General features: G+C 42.5%; 1 protein-coding gene across 1 annotated transcript in view; it reads left to right on the top strand.

Annotated features, from left to right (window-relative positions):
• The window catches only part of pacrg (PARK2 co-regulated), a 189,887-nt gene that overhangs the window by 68,364 nt on the left and 97,316 nt on the right, over nucleotides 1–24,207 (top strand). Inside the window, exon 3 of the mRNA XM_049595661.1 lies at nucleotides 16,623–16,794. Coding sequence (XP_049451618.1) covers nucleotides 16,623–16,794 — 172 coding nt within the window. The remainder of the gene's footprint in view (nucleotides 1–16,622; nucleotides 16,795–24,207) is intronic.

The following is a 24,207-nucleotide window of genomic DNA, read 5'->3' on the forward strand; positions in this document are numbered from 1 at the left end:
GAGAGACCTGGAGACACACGGCTTGTATTGCCTTTTGTAATTACATCTGCTTCACTGCACTGTTTCTGCTCCCCTCACTCTCCCCTCCTTCCAAACGGAAAGTAGATTTGTGGGTGTGTGTGCATGTGTGTGTATGTACGGGCGAGCGTTCTTGCACACACTCACAAGAATGAACAAGCATAATCCCTGTACACCATCTTTGGGCACCGGCTATTTTTCTTACATCCGGGCAAACAACATTAAATGGAAGAAAGGCTTTTGTCGTCCCAAGTACATATATCTTTGTATATTCTTTCCATTCATTGTAATGTCACCCACCACCTGCTGTAATGGATCCCCCACTGTGAGTCCACAATCTTAAAACTGGTGGATTCAGACTGGAGAGTGTATTTGTTTAATGGAACAGTGTAAAAAGATCTTCCTTGTATAGCAAGGCCAGGTTCTGTAGTCTTTCTCTGTCGTGTGGATTTTTTTGGGCAGGTTAGAAACACCGGTTCACCGCTTTGAGTACTGTTCCAATACTTTGCTTTAAATTTCTCCAGCTACCATTAAATAAAACACTTAGTTACGCTCAGTATTAGTTCAAACACTCACCCGAGTCACTGATCTCAAACTTGGCCTGGGTTGCCGGCACCAAAACTGTATCTTAAGCCTCATTTGGATGGAATTTCTTTTTCTAGAGAAGGTTGGGTAATTTTAATATTGTACGCACTGATCAGTGATTTTCATCCCATGCAGTGTGTGTTCATGCGACTTTTCTCGCCCTACTCCAGTATTAATCAAAGTCCCAAATAGGCCCAATTTTTCAGCTCGCATTTGTCCATCCCAGGGCCGTACAGAAACATTTCAAGGGGCAGGTGCTCATGTGAAAAAAAGGGCACCCCCCTCATAATCATTTTTAAAAACAAAGGTACACACAACAGTACATCTTTTACTTACTTTCAGATTTATTTATTTTAATACATGTATGAATAATGGTTTGATTTCACAACAGTGACAGACAGTTGTGAGGCTTGGGGCAAACACTGTTGTTACCTGTCTGACTGTCACCAATGAAGGCAGGTCAGTGAGACATGGATGCTCCTCGCAAAGTGCTCGATAAGCTTATAAGTTTTGCTTCACTGACCTCTTACTCTTGTAGTTGCATCTGGGTCTGCATTACAATTGTCCTTCTTGCTTCCTGTAATTTGAACTATGATGAATGTTTCAATAGTTAACACCGCCACCTCAATCCTAGTCATATTTTCTTGTAGTCTGGACGACTGGAAGAAAATTCGTTTATAGTCAAGCTGTGCGCTGCTTTGCTTTCGGTTACTCATCTGATTATCTAAAGATCATGGTCAGGCTATACTAAAGTATTGATCTCGCAGTAGTAGTAGCAGTTCTGTTCGTGAGCGAGTGTGTGTGCTCAGAATTATGCCGCACTACATTTTCAGTGACATTTCAAAAGCTAGTTTTCATCCCACTCATAAGGGCGTGTGTGTAGAGCACATTAGTCTCTGAAACAATCTTCTCCTTTAGATTTAGTCCTTTTGTCAAAGATGTACAGTGAAAGTGTTGAACCGTGGGACTGAAGATGCTATCGTCAACACTGAGGAAAGACATCTTTCTTCCCACAGGTGGATGATGGAGCTCTGTGTGTGTGTTTGTGTGCACAGCCCTGTGCATAAAGCTTATTCTTGTTTGCTGGCCTCCCGTCACATTGCTTTTTGGCTCTTGATATTCATCACCCCAAACCTTTTTCTTATCTCCGGAACCATCAGCTGCACAGTTGGCTCCCACTCGTAACTCAAAAGGTCTATTCCACATCACCTCACAAAGAGCTTTGCCCTGACATCACTTCTGACCCTCAGCAGTGTGGGCTAGCGTTCGTCTATGTGCTCATGCACGACAAGTTAGGCCAGCTCAGGGTGTGAAGATGCCTCAGTTCACCTCTTTACCGAGGCTCAATCCCAATACACACCTTGCCCCTACCACTTAGTCCTACCCCTCCGTTTTGCACATTTGCACCCTGGTGCAGGGTGCCCTGAGTCTTGTTGGGAGATATTGTTAGGGTGAAGTGTGAGTGTGACTACATGGCCCTGCAAACTGAGGTTTTTTAGAGGCACACTCTGAATCGAATCCTATGAGACATAATTGGCAAAATGGCTGCACAAGCAAGAGAAAATATGACACCCACAATTTAACTGAAGTCCAGCAGTGAAATTGCTGTGCTTGTTACCGCTCCTCTTATATCAGTGTGGACTGGCAGGGTAGGAACATGTTTTGCTAAACATAGTCTACAGAGCACTGCTAGTAGCCTGGTAATGAAGGAGTTTTTAATTTGATGACCTGTTTGATTGATTGATAGTGTGAAACTTAAGCTGTGGACTAATTGTGAGTGTCCATGCTTTTCTGTCTCCATCAGATGATACCATTATTGCCATGGTTGTGTATGTTTACATGAAAGCCATCTATGATGACTGATGATGTGTCAGAGTCTTGAAGGGTTGTTCTGTTTCATAGGGGAAGATTTCAACCATCTGTGCTGAAGAGCAAAGGGGCACTCTAACATGACGGGTAGGGGCAAAAATGAGAAACAGAATTGAGCACAAGTATCCAAAATATTTTGAAGTCATGCCTCTTGTCGGTCTAGGACTCTTCATCCCTCTGGAGAAACATGTTATAAGTGACACCATCATGCACAGTCCCAAAGTTTTGCTCCTGCTCACAGCCATTTTCATCTCTCAGCTTCCCCGATTAGGTTTTAAAGGAAACACCACTGTCCCACTTGACTTTTATAGTTGGCTTTCATCTTTTTTTGCTCCCTTTTTTTCACATCCCTTTTCCCTCACCCACCTAAATAGAAGCAGAAAATAGAAGAATGGGCTATAATCTGCCTGTGAGGGTGAACAGAGGGACACAATACATCCTCACTGCAAAAGGATAGGTTGGATTCCTTTTTTTTTTTTGCTTTCTTTCATTCATTCTCTATTTCTTTCTTACCTGTTTGCGCGCATGTTTCTCATTTTACCCTTTACTTACCCTTCCTATTCCGCTTTCCCTATGTCCTCTCCATCCGTGCAGCCCTGGTAGCTCTGTGGAGTCCGGGCCCTCTTTGATCTGTAGTCCAGAACACAGGATGAGAGTTATCCGCTGGCAACAACAAGAACATCCCATTAGGAGCTGGACAGAGCCTTGACAGACACTCTCTGCCTCTGCTGCTGCTGCTTGGCCCTAAAAGCACTCTGCCTACTGCTACTGATGCTGCTCATTCTCTGTGCTTCTCTCCAGCTCAGGGTGGGCATTACTGACTCAGCACACTTGACACACAAGCTCAAGCCGGGGTTCACTTGTTGAATTTGAAATGTTGAAATGCTCTTCCTGTGATTTATTTTTAGTTAGTCATTGAGTTATCCCCCACTGGTGTCACTGGCACTGAGATTCTGGCTGGCTGCCGTGGTTGATCAAGGTGCCTCAGCTGAATTGGGATCTCTGAATTAGGCAAGCACCATCTGATGCAAGAAATAATTTGTTGAACAAACAGTCTTACCTCAAGGTCCATTTAATAGCTGTTCAAGATTTCTTTCAGCAGATTCAGGCCTGGTACCAGAACAAAATGACTTAGGGTGCATCTGAAAGTTTGCTTTATTCCTCAAAAGCATGTCTCACAGTTACATTCCAGGAAATATCCAGTGCCCTTTCTCTCACAGAAGGAGTTCTGTTTAAGTCTCTGGATCAGAATATCCACGTCGTGTATTAATGATACCCGTTACCTGGAGAGGTTGGAAAAAGATATACGTTTCTTCCCTGTTCCAAAACCAAAATCAAACCCTGAAAAGTGTAGGGTTAGCTAGCTAGCTACTGAAGATATAGCCTACTGAATGTATACACATGCTGCTTTTGCTTTTTAATGATTGTAACAATGAAAAAAAGACTGACCCTGCTGTACAGGAACCAGTGAAGGGAAGCAGGGAAACTTTGCTAATATTCAACCAGCTGTGTGTCATCAGATGAACGTTGTTTGACTTCCCCTGGAGATCCCTGCCCGTCAGGTGGCGGAGGTCCGGGTGCTGGCAGCAGCACAGGCGAAGCCAAACACCGTTCATCTGCACACACTGTGATGCCACACAGCTGGTTCAATATCAGCAAAGTTTCCCTTTATATTCATTGTCTTCTGTGGCGATCAGCAGTGATGTGGTGGTTCACTTTTACACTGTGATCTGTAGCCTATAGTTCGGCTTTAGCTTCTAACTATCTTTGTCTTTTTAACCTGGTGTTGCTGCTGAGTCAGTTTGACATCCTGGATATATCCTTCAAACACAGACTGTAGACCCCTCTGTCTGCTTCTCTCTGGAATCACTCTTTCATTTGTCCAATATTTCATCAGGGAGTGCAGTTAGTTACAGTGTGGGCTTCATGCTTACTGCGACAGCTTGTTGGACCATCACAAAGGGGCTGGGCTTAGCAAAAGGTCAGTTGTATATGTTAACATTTTAAACATTTTCAGGATTTCTCATCGATGTTGTCTTAAAAGTTGAGCTTTAAAGTTCATACTTGACCCTTGAAACAGCAGTTGACAAAATAATCTTACCTCAGGATCCTGTTAGTAGCTGTTCTGGAAATTTCGATTTTATCACACAATCTTTTTAAGCAGAGATTTTTCTTATCCATGTGAAGTACAAACTTCTGCAGATATCTGCTCTGCCCGATTTAGGATATTATACATCACATAGATAGTGTCCTGTGATAGACAGCCTATGCCAACATTGAGCCACAATTGTTGAGATTTTTTTAGTAAAGGAAGTTTTAGTTTTAATTATTCACCCTGTACACGGTTCTCTATGCAAGAGACAGATAATCAACTTGGCAAAACAGAGAGACGAGGTCACATTCAAATAAACTGCTGGATAATTATTTTAACACGTTAACGATCTAATCATTTCTGTATCTGCTAAATTATATCTCATCCTTATTTTCTTGATTTTGTCGACCCTGCTCCTTCAAACACTTACACAGAGCGTCACACAGGCTTGCGAAGCCGCCTTGTTATCTTAAACAGGCCGAGCATTTGTCTTGGTCTCTATTGTTTTGGCTTCATGCACAAAATCAATGGAGCCCATTCATCACATGCTCATTGAAAATGAGCATATTTGTTTGAACATTTGTGCGGATTTTTCAGTACAGTGTGAGGCAGAGGAGCAAGATTTATCAAGAATGTGCAGGCAGTAGATGTTACAGTCACGCTATTTGCTTGCTGAAAAAGCATTATTCTGTCCCCTTATCTTTACTGTGCATCTGACATGTACAAATCACACACATGCAGACAAAGTCACACACACATATATGTACATGTGAGTAATTAATGCATGTATAGATACATGCACACTTGCACGCTCAAACACACACAAATACTCTCAGTGGTTTCTGTTTCCGTCACAAACAACCAGTGATGGATTGGCCCTTTCCATTTTAAACAGGGAGAAAACACATGCCCCCGGGGACCCTTGTGTGTGGAAGTACTTTGAAGTGTCCACATTTAATTCTTCTGTATGATAAATGAGAGGAGAGCTGCAGTTGTAGCCCGTGAGGAAAAGCTCAGCTCGCTCAACGAGGGGAGCGGTAACAAATGTAGCGATAGCTGATAAGCTGACTGTGTCTCTTGCTCTTGCTTGTTGTTCTGCTCCCTGCAGACCCCCACAGCCAGATAACAAATCCATCCTATCAATCAAACCCATCAATGGCTGGCTGCAGATTAGAGACAGTGATTTTGGGGCTGATTGGAGGGGAAATGCTGATTACACCTCCCTCTCTCTGACTTGATTACACTCTGCCTGTGTGTTGTCAAGCTCGGCTGCTGAGCTGTAATCACTGGGAGCTAAGAGCAGAGGCCGTGGCTCCTGAATAGACAAGACACAGACGCAATCACACCAGTAGCTGGCAAGCTGTGACCATTGCTAGGTCATTGGGAAAGGAGAATATCTCACAGTTGGGGCATCTGTGCATGCTAACTGCACACAGGGCAATGCATGTGCAGACATGCACACATTACAGATCGATAAGGAAAACTCCAGCCATGAAACCTTTTGTCTCACATTTTTCTCCTCTGCAGCTCTTATGTTCATCGCCTCCTGTTTCCCTCCTCCTTCTTCTTCTCTCCACTGTTCTGGCCTACTTCCATCACAGTGGCAGAGGGTCCCGTGCTGGAGTGCACACTAAAATACACACACATAGACACACACAGTGAGCACTGTGAACGGAGTCCTAATCTGAGCTTTATTTAGCTGCTTCACCTTTAAAACTGGAGCAAGTTCCAGACAGTCTCTTCCTCAGCCACCTCAGCTTCTTCTACCATTACATCCCTCCACTCCCTCATCAATGTGCTCAGCCCTCCTTCACTCCCTGTTCACCTTTGTTCAATCACTGCAGCTATAGAGGCCCGTCTAAGACTCAAATTGTCACTTTGAGTGCACCGTGTGGTGGCTAACAAAAGACTGCTGTTCATGTTGTGTGCAACAAAAACTGCGTGAGGCACTTGGAGAATGTAAACAAACAGATATTGACAGCATTCTACTGGCAAATTTGAAATGAGGCAAAGTAATTGGTTTTTCTGGCTTTCTCGTTTACAGAAAAATAATTGTGATTTGTTCTCAGTGGGAGCACAAGAGCAAACAGAATTTATTCTTTGTTCCCTATGTAAACAAAGAATCTGCAGAAAACACAAACTTAATGATTTGGATGATGTCACTTTAGGTAAACAGAGCACATTTCAAAGCAGTCAGGATGAGGGTTGGGCTGGTGTAAATATTTCGTAACTGGTTTGATAGTAAGCCAGACACAGGAATGGACCAGTATACTGAATTTTACTACTAGATCTACATGTAGTTGCACTTGACTCAGCAGCTCCTGAGTGGAACACAGTGACACTGTGTCCTAACAGCAAACGAGCATCTGACTAACACATGATGTCACATTGTAGCTCTGTGTCCACACTGAAGCCATTAAATATGCACTTCTGTTACATCAAGTAAACAAACCTCAATAATATCAGCAGTGCACTCGAGATCATACCGAAGATGTAACCACTAAAAGACAAGTGAGCAGCCTACTTACTACTAACACTTTCTATTGTGATATTAAATGGAAAAGAAGTACAACACAGCCAACAGCAAAAAGCCTAGCTTGTTATTAGCAATGGTCATTTACCTTACCAGAAATGTTACTCTCCCTGGTGATCTCCCTCCAGCCAGCTGACACCTTATAAAGGTTTTTGTAGGGAAATAAGAAGTATGTATGGATATAGTGTATTGATATGTATAGATAGATAGATGGTTTCTCATTTCAGCTTTGTGAATCAGCCATTCCTTGTTCATGGTGGTGCTTTCAAAGCAAGCTATAGGAATAGATAGAAACAGGGTGTCCAAAAAGTTAGGACACCTCTTTTGTCATCTTCAGAATCCAAAATGTTGCCATATAGACACTTTTACTGTTAGTAAACAGTATGAAATTTTTTCAGTAGGCAGGGCTTAGCTGGAGGCAAAACAATCTCTGTAGACATTAGCTAGCGCTAGCTAGCAAGTTCTGTTGGCTTGTTTTAGACAATGGAGGAAGATAATGCAAGTCTTGTTTTTGAAAATACTTATTCCGAGTTTTGGAGTGCACACTTAACTTAACCGTTTGCTTATTCCTGTAGAAATTAAACACTCTGTTTCTTCGACCAACGCAGTTCTCATTTTAGTGTAGAGCCTCAGACTGAATTTACCAACACACCATGTCAGTTCACTCACTCTCCGGGACTACGAGTGGTACTTAAAAACATTAACACTGACCAGGAGGACCAGACTGGCCGACCCGTATGCTTTCACTCAGTGAATGGATGATTCACAGGAGGCTTTGTGGTTGATTGCTGTACCAATCTTACAAAGGAGGACGACGACACAGTTTCCTCTGGTTTGTTTTGCTATCTAAGCTAACATTAGCTAATGCGCTATAAAGTTAGCATTACAGAGAAATCCAATATTCCTCTTTATACCTCCCCAATTTCTGATGAGGTGGACATGATAACCATTAATACACATAACCTTATTCATCCCTACAACCGTAAATACTTTTTCCCTAACCTGATACGAAGTGTGCGCTACACGTGAACATTTTTGATAATCACTTCCGTCCAGTTCTTTTGTCTTACTGCATTTATGTGATAAAGTTTTGAGTCATGACTTCCACTATTCTGGCTCCCAGTAACACAACAAGACAACAATTTAAGACTTCTATGTAGCTATTGGTGCAGTTGAAGTTTTCCTGAGAGACTAACTCTGCCATGTCTCATCTCACCCAAAAAACACATGACATTTCTTGTAAACAAACACACTTTGCACTCGTTGTCCCCCTCTTACCGCCACTGAAATGTGATCTCCTTCTGCACCAGTGCTCGGCTCACAGCCTGTCAGACGTGTTAGTCTGTTATCAGCAAAATGATATGTATAATGCTTATTACTGATGCAGTATGAGTTGACTGTCAGTACAGGTTGCTGATGTAAGCTGCTTTTTGATTTGCTAGAAAGTGTCACAAATCCAAATGCTGGTTCAGGTGGTTTGCATTAAATCAAACCGGTTTAAGATCATAAACCAGACTGGACTGGCATAACTGGAAATCTTTAGTCAGGACTCTCTAAAATTCATTGCTAAATATTTGGTGACATGTTGACTTTTTTTTAAGCATTACAGAACTCATTGAAAAAAATCTACCGTGTGCTATTTCTAATAGGAACATCTGCCAAAGGTTTTTCCTTCATCTTCAACAGCAGCGTTAACGGAAGCACAATCTCAACAGGAACACTGTCTACAGGGTCACTGTTTCAATTACTCTGGCTAATGTTTGTACTCTAATAACACCCTCCTGCTTTTAATCCTCAACACACCATTTGGGACTGCTGCCATGACTGTGTGCCTAAATAAAATTCTTTTCATCTTTGTGTTGCATGTGTATGTGTGTGTGTGTGTGTGTGTGTGTGTGTGTGTGTGTGTGTGTGTGTGTGTGTGTGGTTGAGGTAGGTTCGCATAAAATTCATAACTCCCTGTGTCCTGGTTTTGAACTGTCTTTGAAGCCCAAAAATTGTCTCATCCAGCTTGTGTTAGGTATCATTTCAATTGACACCATGCACTCTACTACTAGTGCTTTGAATTGAGCATACTTGCATGCTTGTTAGATGGAAACAGCTGTCAGGGGAGATAGCGAGAGTGACTCACTCCTCTTTCCCTCACTTATCGCTTGCCTATTCCAGTCTTGCTCCTCTTATTGTGACCTCCAAGAAAGTCAAAACATTCTGTTCTTTTTCTCTCTTTTTCTCATTTTTTTTTCTCCCCTTCGCATATTCACAGTGAGTGCACGCAGCAGAGTGACTGATTTTTGGAAATGTTGTGGCCAGAGGTGTGCTTTGCACCTGTGGCACAGTTGGAAACAAGGTTGGATTAGGATGAATAAATTATTAGTATGCGTTGTGTGCAGTGTGCTCATGACAATTTCTGAAATTTTTTGAGAGGTTCTGCCGTACAGTAAAAGCTCCTCTCAAAGGGCAATTGAAATCTGTGTGCAAGGGGTGTAGCATCTCTGCAAACTAAATAAATTACATCTTGAATCAGCCACAGAGGCTGCATTCTTGGTTTAGTTTACTTTGGTTGACAATAAAAAGCAACATTTACATCTCAGTTTGTTTGTCAGGAGTAACACAATAAAGTCTTGAACTTATTTTGCTGCTATTGTGTTAATTTAGGGAATGAGGAGGTGTCAACATGTGTTAACGTCTTCTAGGAGAGCTAAACACTGAATGTAGAAAGGGGTTCAGTGATATTTTAAGACCTTAGCAGCAACCTGCAGTAATGTGGATACAAGCTGTAATTGTTGAGGATATGGCCAATTGCGCAACCCCCCAAGGAAGATGAAAGGGACAGTTCACCCCAAAGTTAGAAAAATACTTCTGTTTCCTTTAACCTGTAGTATTCATCAGTGTAGATTGTTTTAGTTTGAGTTGCAGTGTTGGAGATGTCGGCCGTAGAGATGTCTGCCTTCTCTTGAACATAATGGAACCAGCAGGCAAATGTTAAAAACTAAATCCTCTTCACAAAATGGCTGCGATCTGAAATTGAATAACTTACCTGTCTGTCTGTCCGTCTGTGCTGTTTTCATATTTGCCTTCACGGACACTATGCCGTTACTCATCAGTGTGGTCAATTCTCTGGTCAAGGTCCAACAGAGTCCAAACTGCGTCTGTAGTCAAACTGTGTCTGCAGCTGCACAGAGCGGAGCTGGAGTCAGGCCTTATGGACACTTTGTGCATCCAGAAGATCCATTTTATGGCCAGGCAAACTATTCATGTGAGATATTAATAAGCGGGATATTGCTGTGCTTGAAGTCCGTGTTGTGTTCACGGTGATTTGAGCTGCCACTTATTGAACTAGTTCATGAAGCACTTCCTTTAACTTCATTTAACAGCCTTGGCCACTACAGCAGGAAAATGAAACCAGTGATTACAGTTTATAATTTAGTTGTATGGTTTCAACCTAAATAACAATTTTAATACATCATACATCATAATGTAGCATTAATATGCAGCTGAGGACCATTCTTAAATTGCATTGCTGTGTAATTGATCCTTAGATGGCAGAGGAAGCCAGTCTGAGTGTCATAAACAACAAACAAGACTGTCAGAAACGAGAATGCTGCCATGCCCCTGCATGTACAGAACTTACATAACAAAAACTGACAATGTCACAGTGTAGCGTCAAGTCTTCATAATCCTTATTTTAGGAGAGAACTTGCCCAAATCTAGAAAACGCTGCTCACAGATGGGGTTTTTGAAACTGACATGGTTTCTCTCAGAGCAACAAGGTGCCTGTTTGCACCATGAAGTCAAGATCACACTGATGACTGATAGGAATTTCTTTGTGCTGCGTTTTGTTATTTTTGAGCTTGTTGCTTCACGTCTGCCTCCTGCATCCCCATAACATATAGTCTTTTCAATGCATAGCTCCCTCCTGAGTGTAAATATCTTTTAGATGCATGCCACACTGTCTACATGCCATTATATGTGACTCCTGCATTCCTTTTGGTCCTCTGTGAGACAGCAGAACTAATGGATGTTTGTTTGGCCATAGTGACTGAATGATTCATAGTGTGTGCAGCACCAATAGGAAGCCTGTTCTCTCAAAGCTGGAATAATTGACAGCAGCTCATCCGCCAGCTCATCTAAATACAGAAACCTGTACTTGTGTTAACAGAAAGCTGAATCCAGGTCAAGTCATCATGGCATCATCAATTAAAATAGCATCATTGTCAGACACCTGGCATACCGCCTGTTTCTTGCATGACCTATGAGACATGCTTTAACAAAGGTTGGATGGCAAAATTAGCTCGCTAATTTGCTTAGCTTCTGTAATATGACACATTTACGACTGAAATGGAATATGTGGGTGTTTGTCATTTAGAGGGAGATTTGATTAAATTGTTGAGGGGAGCTGAAAAAATTAGCTGTGGCATCAGATGAGCTGTACAAGGACATGGAGCTCTAAAGGACGATTGACCTCCAGTCACACCTCACACACCCACGTTCTTAGATTAGGAGGTGGTGGATGAGGACGAAATATATAAATTATATACAGAAATTACTCCCTGGGGGAAACTGGGAACAAGCACCACAACTAAGGGGTGTACAACGAAGCGAATTCGACATGGCTGTGCCTTCTTTGCTTTAGCTGGCGTAACAAAGCCTGAGCTCCAGTCAGAGATAACGAGTACCACAAAGGTGGTTATCAGCTTGTGCTGCCAACTTGGACTTCCTTCTTTTGGCGCGGTGCATGTTCTCTTAAAACGAGTCAAATGCCGCATTCAGGGTTTCATCACGTGCCACCTACTTCCGCCTTTGAAGAATATAAAAACCATTTAAGTATAAAGCAACATTACTTCTTCAATTAAGGTGAGGAAGGAAAGCTAAAAAGTTACTGTGTAAGTATTTATTTTAGCACTGTTTATTTATAAGGTGACCGCTGCACATTCTTCAGCTCTTAATCTTTAAACGTGATGCATCAGATTTACATGTCATCAAGAAGAACTGAATTTAGGTCTGACACTGTCCCATAGTGAAGACTTTGCAGAAATCTTTTTAGTTTGTGGCCAAATTACAGTGAAATTGATTTTAATGATTGAATCTGTGGATCCAGGACCAAGTATGAAAACACAGTTTAAAGTGGTAACATTATGGTATGGTTTGAAGGAATTATACAGCATTTCATATGCAAATAAATGTCATCCTGATTAATGATATTGCGAGCTATTAATATATGCTACCTGTGATTTTATAATAGGTTTGCTTTATAGCCAGCACATGCAAATAGACCAGAGAACACTGTAACATATTCAGTAGTTCAGTGAGAGCACTAACACCTTGTGAAAACAATAAAGAAGCATTATTACTCAGATGTTCTGCATCACTAATGTACAGTAGAGTCTTGTGGCAGAAAAAAAAGCAACTTGATAGGTACAGCTCGTGCTACTGTAATTGCACAGCTTCATTCGGTCGCGTTATTAATGTAACATTACGCCTCATCAAGTTTGCATCTATAGCGTATTCCCTCAGCTTAGAATCTGCATTACTCATGGATTGACATTTACAATAGAGTGAACCCATTTACAAAGGAATTGATCAGAGAAAGGCGCCTGTAGCCAATTTCAAGCTGGAACCTGTAACATTAACTGGTTTGGACCTGGTTAGCCGTGCAGCTCGAGTTACCATGGAGATCTAGTTTGACATACCTCACCAAGCCACTAATCTCGCTTCATGGTACACCTCTCTAGTCTTTTGGAAAATGTAGGCTAAACAAATGATGTCCAAACACACACCATGATATCACTCTGCTAGCCACCATGACCCACAAAATAACTGTCAAGTGTGGTTAAATATAATGAGAGAGAGACTAGTTGCTCCAAATCACATTTGATATAGTCCACAGTAATTACCTCAGCAGACCAAAACAACACACACATGCACGCTCACTGTTTCCCTCTCTTATCCTCTCTGTTGCTTTCACACACTATCTTAACCTGCCATGTCGCCTCTGTTTGATTTTGCTTTCCTAGCTTTTTCAGCATAAATGACTCGCACCACACTGGCAAACTAGCCCGATAGCTTATCATGACTGAGCACACACATGGACTAACATGTAAGCGTTCGCACCCACAAGCCTCGGTCCACCCACACACGCATTCACACACAAATCATGTCCAGCTATTGTGTATTTAAAGTGGCAACCTGCTGTTTTTCGCTCCTCCTGGTCTCCTGTGCCTGTCAGAGGCCTCTGATGCTGTTGTTTAATGAGCAGAGGCTCTCCTCACACTTGCTCCTAGTCTGGTCTGCTCCTGTTGCTGTGTGTCTGCTGTTGCAGCTCTGACCAGAGGAGACATGCAGGTCTGTGTCCCAAGGCTAATTGCTGCTACTTGGCTGATAGTCTTTCTGTGCTCCACTCTCATTGACTCCCCGGACTCCAGGGGGATTCCCACAGGCACCCAAAGACAAACAAACCTGGGCGGACAATCGATAACGGATGCAAGAGTTACCGCTCAGCGCAGCCGCTGATTAAGATTCCCTAGGAATGTGTGTGTGTGTATGTGTGTGCACGATGTAAAAAGCATGAGTATGTGATGGTGTTTGCTGATTGTCCCCCACTCCTTCAGTGCTAACTGGAATCTTCAGCCAGTCCCTAAGTGCTTGTTTATGTGATTTTGATTAAGAGCATCACAGAGTTCAGAGGCATCCTCGCAACAACACCACATTAATGCTCCCAGGTAATTATTCCCACAACATCTCAGGTTCACAACAGGGTAGATGAGATCGTGTCTGTGCCTCAATGTGAGACCTGATCTACCAACAGTGTTAAATACTGTAGGACTGTGTGCTATTATGAGTAAGCTTAAGATAGCTTTTATCAATCACAAGATATAGATGCAGATGATATACTCACATGTACATATAATCAGTCGTTATCTGTAGGCGAAGAGACAAGATTTTGGAATAGGTAGTGTTCTGGTTTCTTTTTGTAGTTGGTTTGCTGTCCAAGTAGTATTTACCATGTTTGAATGACAGGTGGAGGTGGAACCCATTGGCACAAATGCAGTCTTGGAACCCAACAGCTATCGTCTAATGACTGTTAAGCTGTGTGTCAGCTTTTTTTTTTTTTTTAAACTATGTGCATTCATAAGCAGATATCTGTTTATAGAGATTAGCAGAAATGACCGGCACAGGGAAAAGAAAGTCTTGGCCAGAATATCCGCTGGCTACATCAGATCAGCCTGAAATGTTGGCCCTCTCCCCCAGAAGAGGGCTGCAAACCCTCTTAAGCATTTTTAACTATCACTGTTAGCTCTTTTTGCACTGTTAGACGTGTCAGAACGGCTAGTGGCGCTAACATAGTTAACAATGCTAAAGAGATTTTGCGTCTCAGAATAAAGCTGCTTACTCACTGGGGTGACCTGGGGAAGCCCGGAGGATGGCCGCAGTTCCTCCGCAGCAGCGCTGTTGGTCAGTCCCGCCTCTGTGACAGTGTTACCAGTAGTAATCACCAAATGACTGGTGCGCTAGCTATTGTTAGCTCCCACCCAGTCCAGATGACTGACAATGCAGAGCGGCCAAGGCTTAAATTGGCCAAGCATTGGAGACCAAAGGGTGGGCAGTGACCATTATGAATGTTATCGTGGCTACCTGGCTATCTGTCAGCAAAGCCAGCACAAAATAAAATAAAAGTCACAAGATTTACATCACAATACATTATATTATTACCACGTTTAAATGGATAGTGCTTTGAAATGTGGTGCTAAAGCTCACTAGGTCAATGGAGTGCCACTCAAGGAAGGAAGCCCTCTTGTATATCATTTCATTTTGCATTTTTTTTTTCTTAAAATTAAGTCATTAATGAGTGTTGGACTACTGTAAGCAATATTAACCATAAATGTCATCCTTAGGCAACATTCTGGGATTGTCTTTGTAAATGAATATTGCTTTTAGTGGCCCAGGAAATTTGAAGAATCAGCGTACTATACTCCACGATCTGTCCCTGTGTGCCACTGACTGCCATCGGCTAGCAAGCAGTGTTGTGCATTAGTGTCATCTTGCCTGTCCCCACCCTCGCTAACCCTCTGTTACCTCTGCCCGTCTTCTCTCTGGACTCATGTTTGCTTTTGTTCTACTCCCCAGCTCGCCTGACTCACAATGATGATCTTGACCAAGTGCAGGGAAAGGTCAAGGTTGGCCAGCAAATTGCCTCAAAGCAATCAGCCTTGTCTCTGTGCGCTAACAGTGTGAGCCTCTCTGTCTCTGTCGCCATCTTGCCATCTCTCCATTGTTTTTTCTCTACTTCTCTGTCTCTGTGTTTACCCGAGGGGGAGACGTGTGTCGGAGAGGATTGACAGCAGGAGAGGGTGGGGGGAAGGGTGGGTGATCTGTCCTGCTTTGAAGTCTCGGCTCTGACCGGTGGCTGGGCGAGGGCTGGGGACTTGAAAGCACCAAGCAACACTGCCGGGGTGACATTTCAGCACAGACCAGCGTGACCCAGCAGGGTGCTTGCGTGTGTTTGTATATACCCATGTGTGTGTGCATGTGTGTGTGTGTGTGTGCGGACAAGAGAGAGTCTTCTTATGGCTTCAGCTGTCCTCAAGGACTGCAGGCTGCTGGGGGCTATTTGCCTCCACACCAAAGGGATTACCTCTCATTACATGAAAAACAGAATCACCCATTCAACCTCTAACCCCTCTCTCAACAATAGTGCCACTGGGATGCAGTACCACAGCTGATACCCCCGTTGTAAATGCACACTCAGTGGCTCGATCGAGTACACACAGATACTGCATGAGCCATTTTATATGATTTTCAGAACACACACATGCACACACACGAGGCTCAAGGACAGCCTCCTCTGGGTCAGCTGTTCGTTCCAGCCCAGTGTGCCTGAGTGGCTTTCCTCTGATGGCTTCACACACATGAAAGACTTGTGTGTCACACACTCAGCTTAACAACATCAAAGCCTGCTCGTGCCCCGTAGCTGGACAAATGTCTTAATCTACCGCCTGATTGTGTGTGTGCACGCCTATCTGTCTGTCCTGTAAATGGTGTAAACAGGTGTTAACATGTCAGCCCACAAGATGCCACATGCCGCTGTGTCATGATCTTCTGAACAGCTGTCCCCCCAGTCATTGTGTGCGTGGGTGTATGTGGTTGAGTGTGTGTGAGTATGCATTTACTGTAAGGGTTATAAATGGCTTTAAGAGAAGCTTTGGGCCTAGATTTTGTGTAAAGCCAAGGACAAACAAAAAGAAAGGCCAAATAATGAAAGACAGCTTTATGGCAATAACTGATTTCCTCGAGAACACTGCGAATGTTCATCTGCTGTATTGCAGATTTAGTGGATAGAGAGAGATTGTCCAGTAAACAAAAAGTTCCTTCCTGCTGCTAGCTAATGTCTCCATCAACAGCCATATGCTCCAACAAATGCCCTTGAGCAAAGGACAGAAACTAAACCCCGTCTGTCTTTTTCCATCTCATTGGATTAAAGAAACAGCTAATAATGCCTGTAATGTAAATGTAAATTTCCGTCCTCAGGTGGAGATCGAGAAGCTGGACTACCACCACTATCTGCCTCTGTTCTTTGATGGCTTATGTGAGACCGTTCATCCGTACGAGTTCTTTGCCCGCCAGGGAGTCCATGACATGTTGGAGCACGGAGGCCCCAAGATTCAACCCGTCATTCCCCAGCTCATCATGCCCATCAAGAGTAAGTCCACGAGGGCGTCTACTCTCACGGTTAACAAATCACAGCTCCTTTCCCAAGTGACCCCCGTGTGTGTTGATGTCATTTTACCTTCACTGTGTTCCCCAGCCACTGCTGGGAAAATGTGGTTATCTCAAGACTGAAGAAATACCTTACAAATGCTGGTATTGTGTCAGCCTGAATACAAAGAGTATTGTTTAAAATGTCCCAGTAAGGTTAACATCACAGCTATACATTGAGCAGGAGAGACGGAATTTGTGCATTTAAAATATGTGTAACTTGATATTATTGTTTTAGTACTAAAATATGTTGTAATTATCACACAGGAACATTATCACAGTAGTCGTCAACCATTAAAATACAGCAACAATTCAGTGGACATCTGTAGCAAAAATATTCCGACTATCTTTTTCTTTTAATTAGTTTTACAAACCCTTTTTGTAAGTAAATATTATTATTATTATTATTTTAGAAGAGGCTGAGACAAGTAATCTTCTCAGTTAGACTTTAATTGCAGCCTTAATATGTTTTTTTTTGCATGTCATTATTTCATTATTTACTATTTTAATAACTGCATTAAAAAAAAAACATCTCTGCAGTCTTGTCTTCCACAGCTAACCGCCCACCCCAACCCCGCATGTTTTTATTCCCTAGTCTATTCAGTCTAATCTTTCATTTTATTTTCTTGTCTTTATTAACATCGTTCACTCCACTCCATCCTACACAAACTAATCATTGTCTTTCTTAGCGGGGGACAGGGAATCTTTAGGGGGATGGCGAGCACTTCTGTTCTGGAAACTGCTGAGAAACCCCCTTATTGTCAATATAACTATGAAAGCCTAACTTTGGAGCATTATTTAACCCCCTTCCAGACAAGCTAGCATGACGTGGTTGGTATCATTGGATTCCGTAGGTCAAAATACCAGTGTTGACTCTAGCTGCTAGAGCCTGAAGACAGTGATGTTAGCCGAGGATGCCAGTGTCCTACTGGGGGGTAAAAGAGTTCACAGCTTCATCTTTTTTCATAGTGTAGCTCACTGTAGCCTTAAATAAATGAAAAGCTAATAACAGACACACGATTAAATAAAAAGCTTTATTTAGTTGGTAGGAAACATGAGATATAAGGAAATTCCTGTGTCATTTTCTAAAAAAAAATAACCTAGCTTAAAAAAATGTGAGAATATATTAAATGAACTGTTATCAATATGAAATGAAATGATTAAATCAATATTAATATGCATCTATATCTAAGATGTATTTTTGAATAATTACACACAATGACACTGCAGCAGCAAAGGGAGTGCAACCAAAATAGGACAACATACTTTACCAGGAATAGACTCACCTGTCTTACACACTTGCGTTACAGCAGATTCTAACATTACCGTACAACCAGTCCTGTGACACGTCCTAATTTGGTTTCGCAGTCATACGGTTCCTATTATTACATTAACCCTCAGGGCGAAGCGTCCTTGTTTTTGCATTTGTGGGAAGAGGTTGGCTCTAAAAGCATGCCTGATAATCTGCCAGGTGCAATGTGGTGACATGCTACATTTAACTGTGTCATCGTGGTGTGCCTCCTTACCTTTCCACGCTGACACGTTTCCATGCACACACACGCAGTAGGCAGATGGAGGTGGGCGGAAAGGTTACATCCCAGGTCAGAGTGGTGTGTGACCATGGACATCAGAATTTACAGTGATGTAGACGCGGAGGGTTTCATGTGCGGCAAACACAAGGTACAAAGAAGTTAGAGGAATGCAGAGTGTGGCTTTTGTTGGAGAATTTCAGCACACATGCACAGACTCACAGTCTCACACATGCACACACACACACACTGTCTTTTGTTTGGCGCCGCTGCCAAGTGGAGTGTCAGTTTCAAAGTGGGAGCCTTTAAGTGGCGCCCAGTGAGCCTGGGATAGTGTTCATGTCATGGGCAGTTGGCTGGTGGTGTGTACGTGTATAGAAGTGTGTGTGTGTGTGTTCTTTGTTTATGTGTGGGTGTTGGACGTCTGTGGAGGCAGAGGGGCGTAACGGCCAACACTAGGCAGGGCTGTTGGAGACACAGTGACAGACTGACCCTGGCACAGAGTCTGTCACCACGCTACACACTGCTCTGAACACACTCTGCAAGGTCTTACCCATTACACATCTCAGTCTGACATATCCAGCTTTGCGTCTGCATGAATTACACTGTATTTTTAATAACAGTATTCTTATATTCTGAGTGATGGAAAAAGCAGTGTTGTGTTAAAATAAATTTGTTGAATGAATTTAACCCTTACACACTGTTCGGATCACATTTGACAGCTTTTGAGGGAATGTTGAAGCTGAAAATGCTATGTCTGTTTATATTTTTAATGGGACAGTTGTGACAGAGTTCAAATGGGACCTTGACATGAGAAGTACCTATGCTCCCACCACATTCGCCCAGGCTCCCACTGAGACAGACACCTGTCGGTCATCAAAGTGTCAAAGGGAAATCTTGAAACAGTGGGGGAGCAAAACAGCTTTGGCATGATCATAATGCACATACAAACCAGTGGTCATAGGAAGAAGTGTAAATCACCACGATACGATATTATATCGATTCTTTGGACAATGATACGATATGTCAATATACAAAGTCTGCCACGATACGATTTCGATTTGATGTGATTTAGGGGCCTGCAATCAATAGGAGACATCTGCCCATTTAACACAGTAGGTTACAGAAGAAGCTGCCAACTCTTTTTTGCTTTTGGCCTTAAAAGATAAAAACAACACAAATAATGTAAGTAATTGTAACAGTGTAAGCTTACTTTAAACTGACTCCACTAACACACATAAAAGAGCACATGGGATAAGTTAACCTTCAGGGCTTTCTGACAGAAAGACTTTCTGGAAGGACTGTCAAGGTTCAGAGACAAAACAATTGTTTTTTGCTAGTGACCCATTATTAGCTTTAGCATGTTTACATTGCATAAATTAACCTAGCAGCTAGCGAACTTACCTCTACTCTTAGCTTAACAGATTACATGTAACATTATTAGCAATTTTTGCATTCTAAATACATCTGTGGTTCAAAATTTGGTATAGATACTTGTTAAGAGGGGATTCTTGGAGACCATACTGTGAACGTAAAATATGAACAGTGTGTAAGGATTAAATCTGGTCATTTTCATGGCTTAGTGGTGTATTGTGTTGTTTCATAGGTGCATGATTTGTCAGCATCTTTCCACTGATATTTTAAATATTTGAACAGCCTCATGTCCATTTTGTCCTTCATCAAGAGGCATCCACTTTACACACAACTTGACATTATGCACAGAACGACCGGGCCACTCGCTAACTTAGACAGTAGTTTATAAATTCAAATCCCTCAGCAGTTTTGGTCATTTGCCTCGGGGAGGCCAGACCAAAGGTGATGGTTATGCTCCTCATGAAAACACACACTTCGCACTGATAATGGAATTTTAAATGGCCTGCTCCTTATTAACTTCTTGGTTTATTAAAAATCGGGCCTGTTTCGCCATCCACAAGGCAAAGCCGCCAGTCCGTGTCTCTGTTGCAGATTAATTACTTTTCTATGGAGCAGGAAAGAAGAGGGGATGGTGGAAAGAGGAAGAAAGTAAAATACCCGTCTGCAGACTAAAATGGCAAGATATATATTTTTCTCCTCTGACGTTAATACATCTTCAATGTGGCTGGCAGGCTCTTATCTGCAGAGCGACTGAGTCACGTCAGGCCCTGGTGAATTTTGATGATGACTGCAGGTCACCCAATGAGAATACACAATGAAGGAGGCTCTGGATGACATTATACTGTGAGGCCCTGTCCTCAGTGACTGAAAGACTGAACTCTTTTCCACTGTACACCCTGTTCCTTTCACCCTGTGTGCAACAAGAAAATAAAAGACGCTTTTAACTATGGATTTAATACATCTCTCTTTTGATGAATTTAAGAAGGGTTTTTTTGTCCTCAAAAAGGCTGAAAGTGCAGAAAGAATATGATTTTATATTAAACACTGATATTTCTGTGAGTTAAGGTAAAAATGTCCTGCTCAGCTCAACAGTACCATGGTGACTTAAGAAGAAAGGGTAACTGTTACTGAAATGCTGTGGTTTGGGTTTTTCTGGCTTCCTTAAATAGGAAGGAGGATTCAGAGCCATGCTTCCATTGAGCCTCAGTTGATTGGCATAACATTTGTTCAGCTTTGGACCAAAATGAGACTTTCATTACAAGAAGATCCTCAGTTACGCCTCTGCACGGGAACATCTTCTTCTGATCTGAAAAGTGTATTTATACTCGTAGCGAGAACAATTCGCCACTAAACTCTCCAACGTATCACCCTACCTCTGACATTTTACAGGAAACAGAATACAAGGTCACCGCTGTTTTATTTTCACTCTGAATATGAAACAGGTCCTTGCATGAATAGATTATTACTTTATTCAGATTTGTCCCAACACAGATTTTATACAAGCATTAATATATCAGACCCTCAGCTGCCTTCTCCCCAGCTTTTAATTTTTTTTCCTTTCTCTCTCTCTCTTTTTTTTTTTTTCCAACAAGGCGAGAGTGCCGATGAATAATTGAACAGTCCCGCGGTCCAAATGTCACAGCAGGGAAAATTGTTTGCGCTGGCTGGTAATTAGAATTTCATTGTTTGTTATGTAGGTTTGAAATTCCTGTCATTCCACATTCCACCTTATCTCGGTGATGGCAGATATCTCCGCGCTTGTCTATCTGGGGAGACACTAAGGCAAAGATGGAGAGATGGCACGAGGCACAATGCATTCGCTCATTCAGCATCATCTCAGCTGCGGGCTGGTCCTCTGTATAGGCCTCACACACACACACACACACACACACACACACACACACTGACAGAGACAAAGACAGATCTCAAATGGACACAAAACAAAAGACTAGTCATTTTCCTCACATGCATACCCAAACTTGTATCAGTGCAAGTGTAAAATGTTTTATCCCTTTGACCTATGAGCCACTTGTTGTTTATATGACTCTTCCACATTGTATAACCTCCTTCATATTCGGTTGCAGCCGTGTTCAGTGCCGCCTGTGCTCATGACTGAGGCTGACATTTTGTTTCATTGCTTTTAAATGTGTCTGTGTGCATGTTGGAACGTGTGCATCCCTGCGTGATTGTGTGTGTTTCACTGTGCGACTGTTACGAGCGAATGTACACTTGTGACAACTTTGTATTTGCATATGAGCTGTTTTAACAAAGGCAGAGGGTGATGCAGTACGCGCTCTAACTGTCACACAGTATTTTAGGGTTGTTGGTCTCGTTCTCCGTCAGTCATTGTTCTTTGTCAATTTCAATATGGTGCAAGGAATGAAAGTTGCTTCGGTGGATCCATAGTAACATGGAGAGTAGATGAGGAGAAGAGAGAAGCCCTGTGGAAGACGGAGGACTGTGGCACAGCCGCTGAAGAGTGCGCATTTGTGTGAATTTATGTTGTTGACTCAACAGGCGCTGAACCAAATTAGTAGCATTGCCTCCTGGTTGCTTGTAAAACAGACACTTTATTGCACTTGTGGCAGCAAGCGTTGTCGTCATCAACATTACTGAAGACCAAACACGTTTCATCATTTTTGTTTTTCCAGCCTTGTTGGCGGCGGCCATTTGTTTTGTGAGAGTTAATGTGACCACCCCTCTCACAAAGTTAGGTGTCAAGAGAGAAAAGAAGAATTGAAAGAGGAAGATGGGGCATTAGAGGAGCCGTATTCAAAATCAAGAGCATTAATGTAGCAGCAAACAGATATTTGCCATGCAGAGATATAGTGGAGTAATAAGTTATAAGCAGCTGGTGAAGTCACCACCTGTTTGTGTGTTGTTTGGCAGCACATGCATGTTAGAGCCTATGAGTCACTGTGAGTGTGTCCCACTGGCTAGCTTATTGCTGCCACTATACACCGTGTTAATATTGTGTTTACGGCTGATAGTGAGACGGTGTGGCACCTCCCTCCACTTTCCCCCCTCAGGTTAACAATGTTAGATAGTCCATCTAGGATTTTGCAATGTTGCAGTTGCAACAAGTAAACAAATTCATCCAATCCCTGTGAATTCTGCGCGACCTTGCTATTTTGTCCAATCACCACATCTTCACCACATCTTCACCGTAACTGTTAGCATCACACGGCTAATGTTACCCAGAGGTTATTAACAAGTTTAAAAACAGAGTCGAGCCATTGTAGTGTCTATATGTGCCCCTCACTAAGTCCCGCCCCTGGACGCAGACTGGCCAATCATAACATAGCATCGGGCTGGCTCAGACCAGGGTCTGACAACAACACAGCTGTGCTCCATTGACTCTAATGCAGTCGTTTCAGATTTCCTTCATTTTCAGGCTGGTTTTGTGGATTTGGAGCTAAATGTTGTGCCTGGGGCACGTCGTGTATTAATGATACTTGTTACCTGGAGAGGTTGGAAAAAGATATACATTTCTTCCCTGTTCCAAAACCAAAATCAAACCCTGAAAAGTGTAGGGTTAGCTAGCTAGCTACTGAAGATATAGCCTACTGAATGTATACACATGCTGCTTTTGCTTTTTAATGATTATAACATAAAAAAGACTGACCCTGCTGTACAGGAACCAGTGAAGGGAAGCAGGGAAACTTTGCTGATATTCAACCAGCTGTGTGTCATCGCATTGTGCTCAGATGAACGTTGTTTGAATTCCCTCGGAGATCCCTGGCCATCCGGCAGTGGAGGTCTGGGTGCTGGCAGCGGCACAGGGGCAAAGCCAAACACTGTTCATTTGCACACACTCCGATGCCACACACCTGGTTCAATATCGGCGAAGCTGCTTAAGGACCGTCGGTGTTGGTGATCAGCTGTTGATGCACCTCTCCCATCCACCCCCCATACCATCATAATAAATTCTATTCATTTAATAGGCTCTGAAACTTAGAAAGCATTGCTAATGTTTTTGCAATTTTCAGTCGCTCCTGTGATTTCATTGCTGTAAACACGCAGCATGCATCGCAATGTTTTAGAAAGTTGCCATGAAATCAGGAATTTCAGGCTGCAGCAATCACAAAAACAGCCCACGAAATCCTGAAGGGACTGGTTAGCTCTGTCAGTGCTGTTGCTGTTGTGAGCGCTGTTTATATTGCGCTAGCACTATTAGCTGCTAGCCACCTCCATGTTGAGAACTGTGTGCAGACAATACTATTAATTGTAGAAAAGCTCTGCCTTTAAATCAGCAGTAAGTGTTTTATTTTTCCATTTTTAGTCTTTCTACAGCAAATACCTCTCTCCTTTCTCTACATCTCTCTCTCACCTAATAACACATTTCCCTCATCTCCGTCAACTGCAAGCCCTCAGTGTCTCTGCTCACTCTGTTTTCTTTGTTTTGACTCTTTCTTTATGAAATGTTGTTTTTTTCATGTCTTTCATTCTTGTTG

Source organism: Epinephelus fuscoguttatus, linkage group LG14 (genome assembly GCF_011397635.1).
Source record: "Epinephelus fuscoguttatus linkage group LG14, E.fuscoguttatus.final_Chr_v1".
Classification (NCBI taxonomy): Eukaryota; Metazoa; Chordata; class Actinopteri; order Perciformes; family Serranidae; genus Epinephelus; species Epinephelus fuscoguttatus.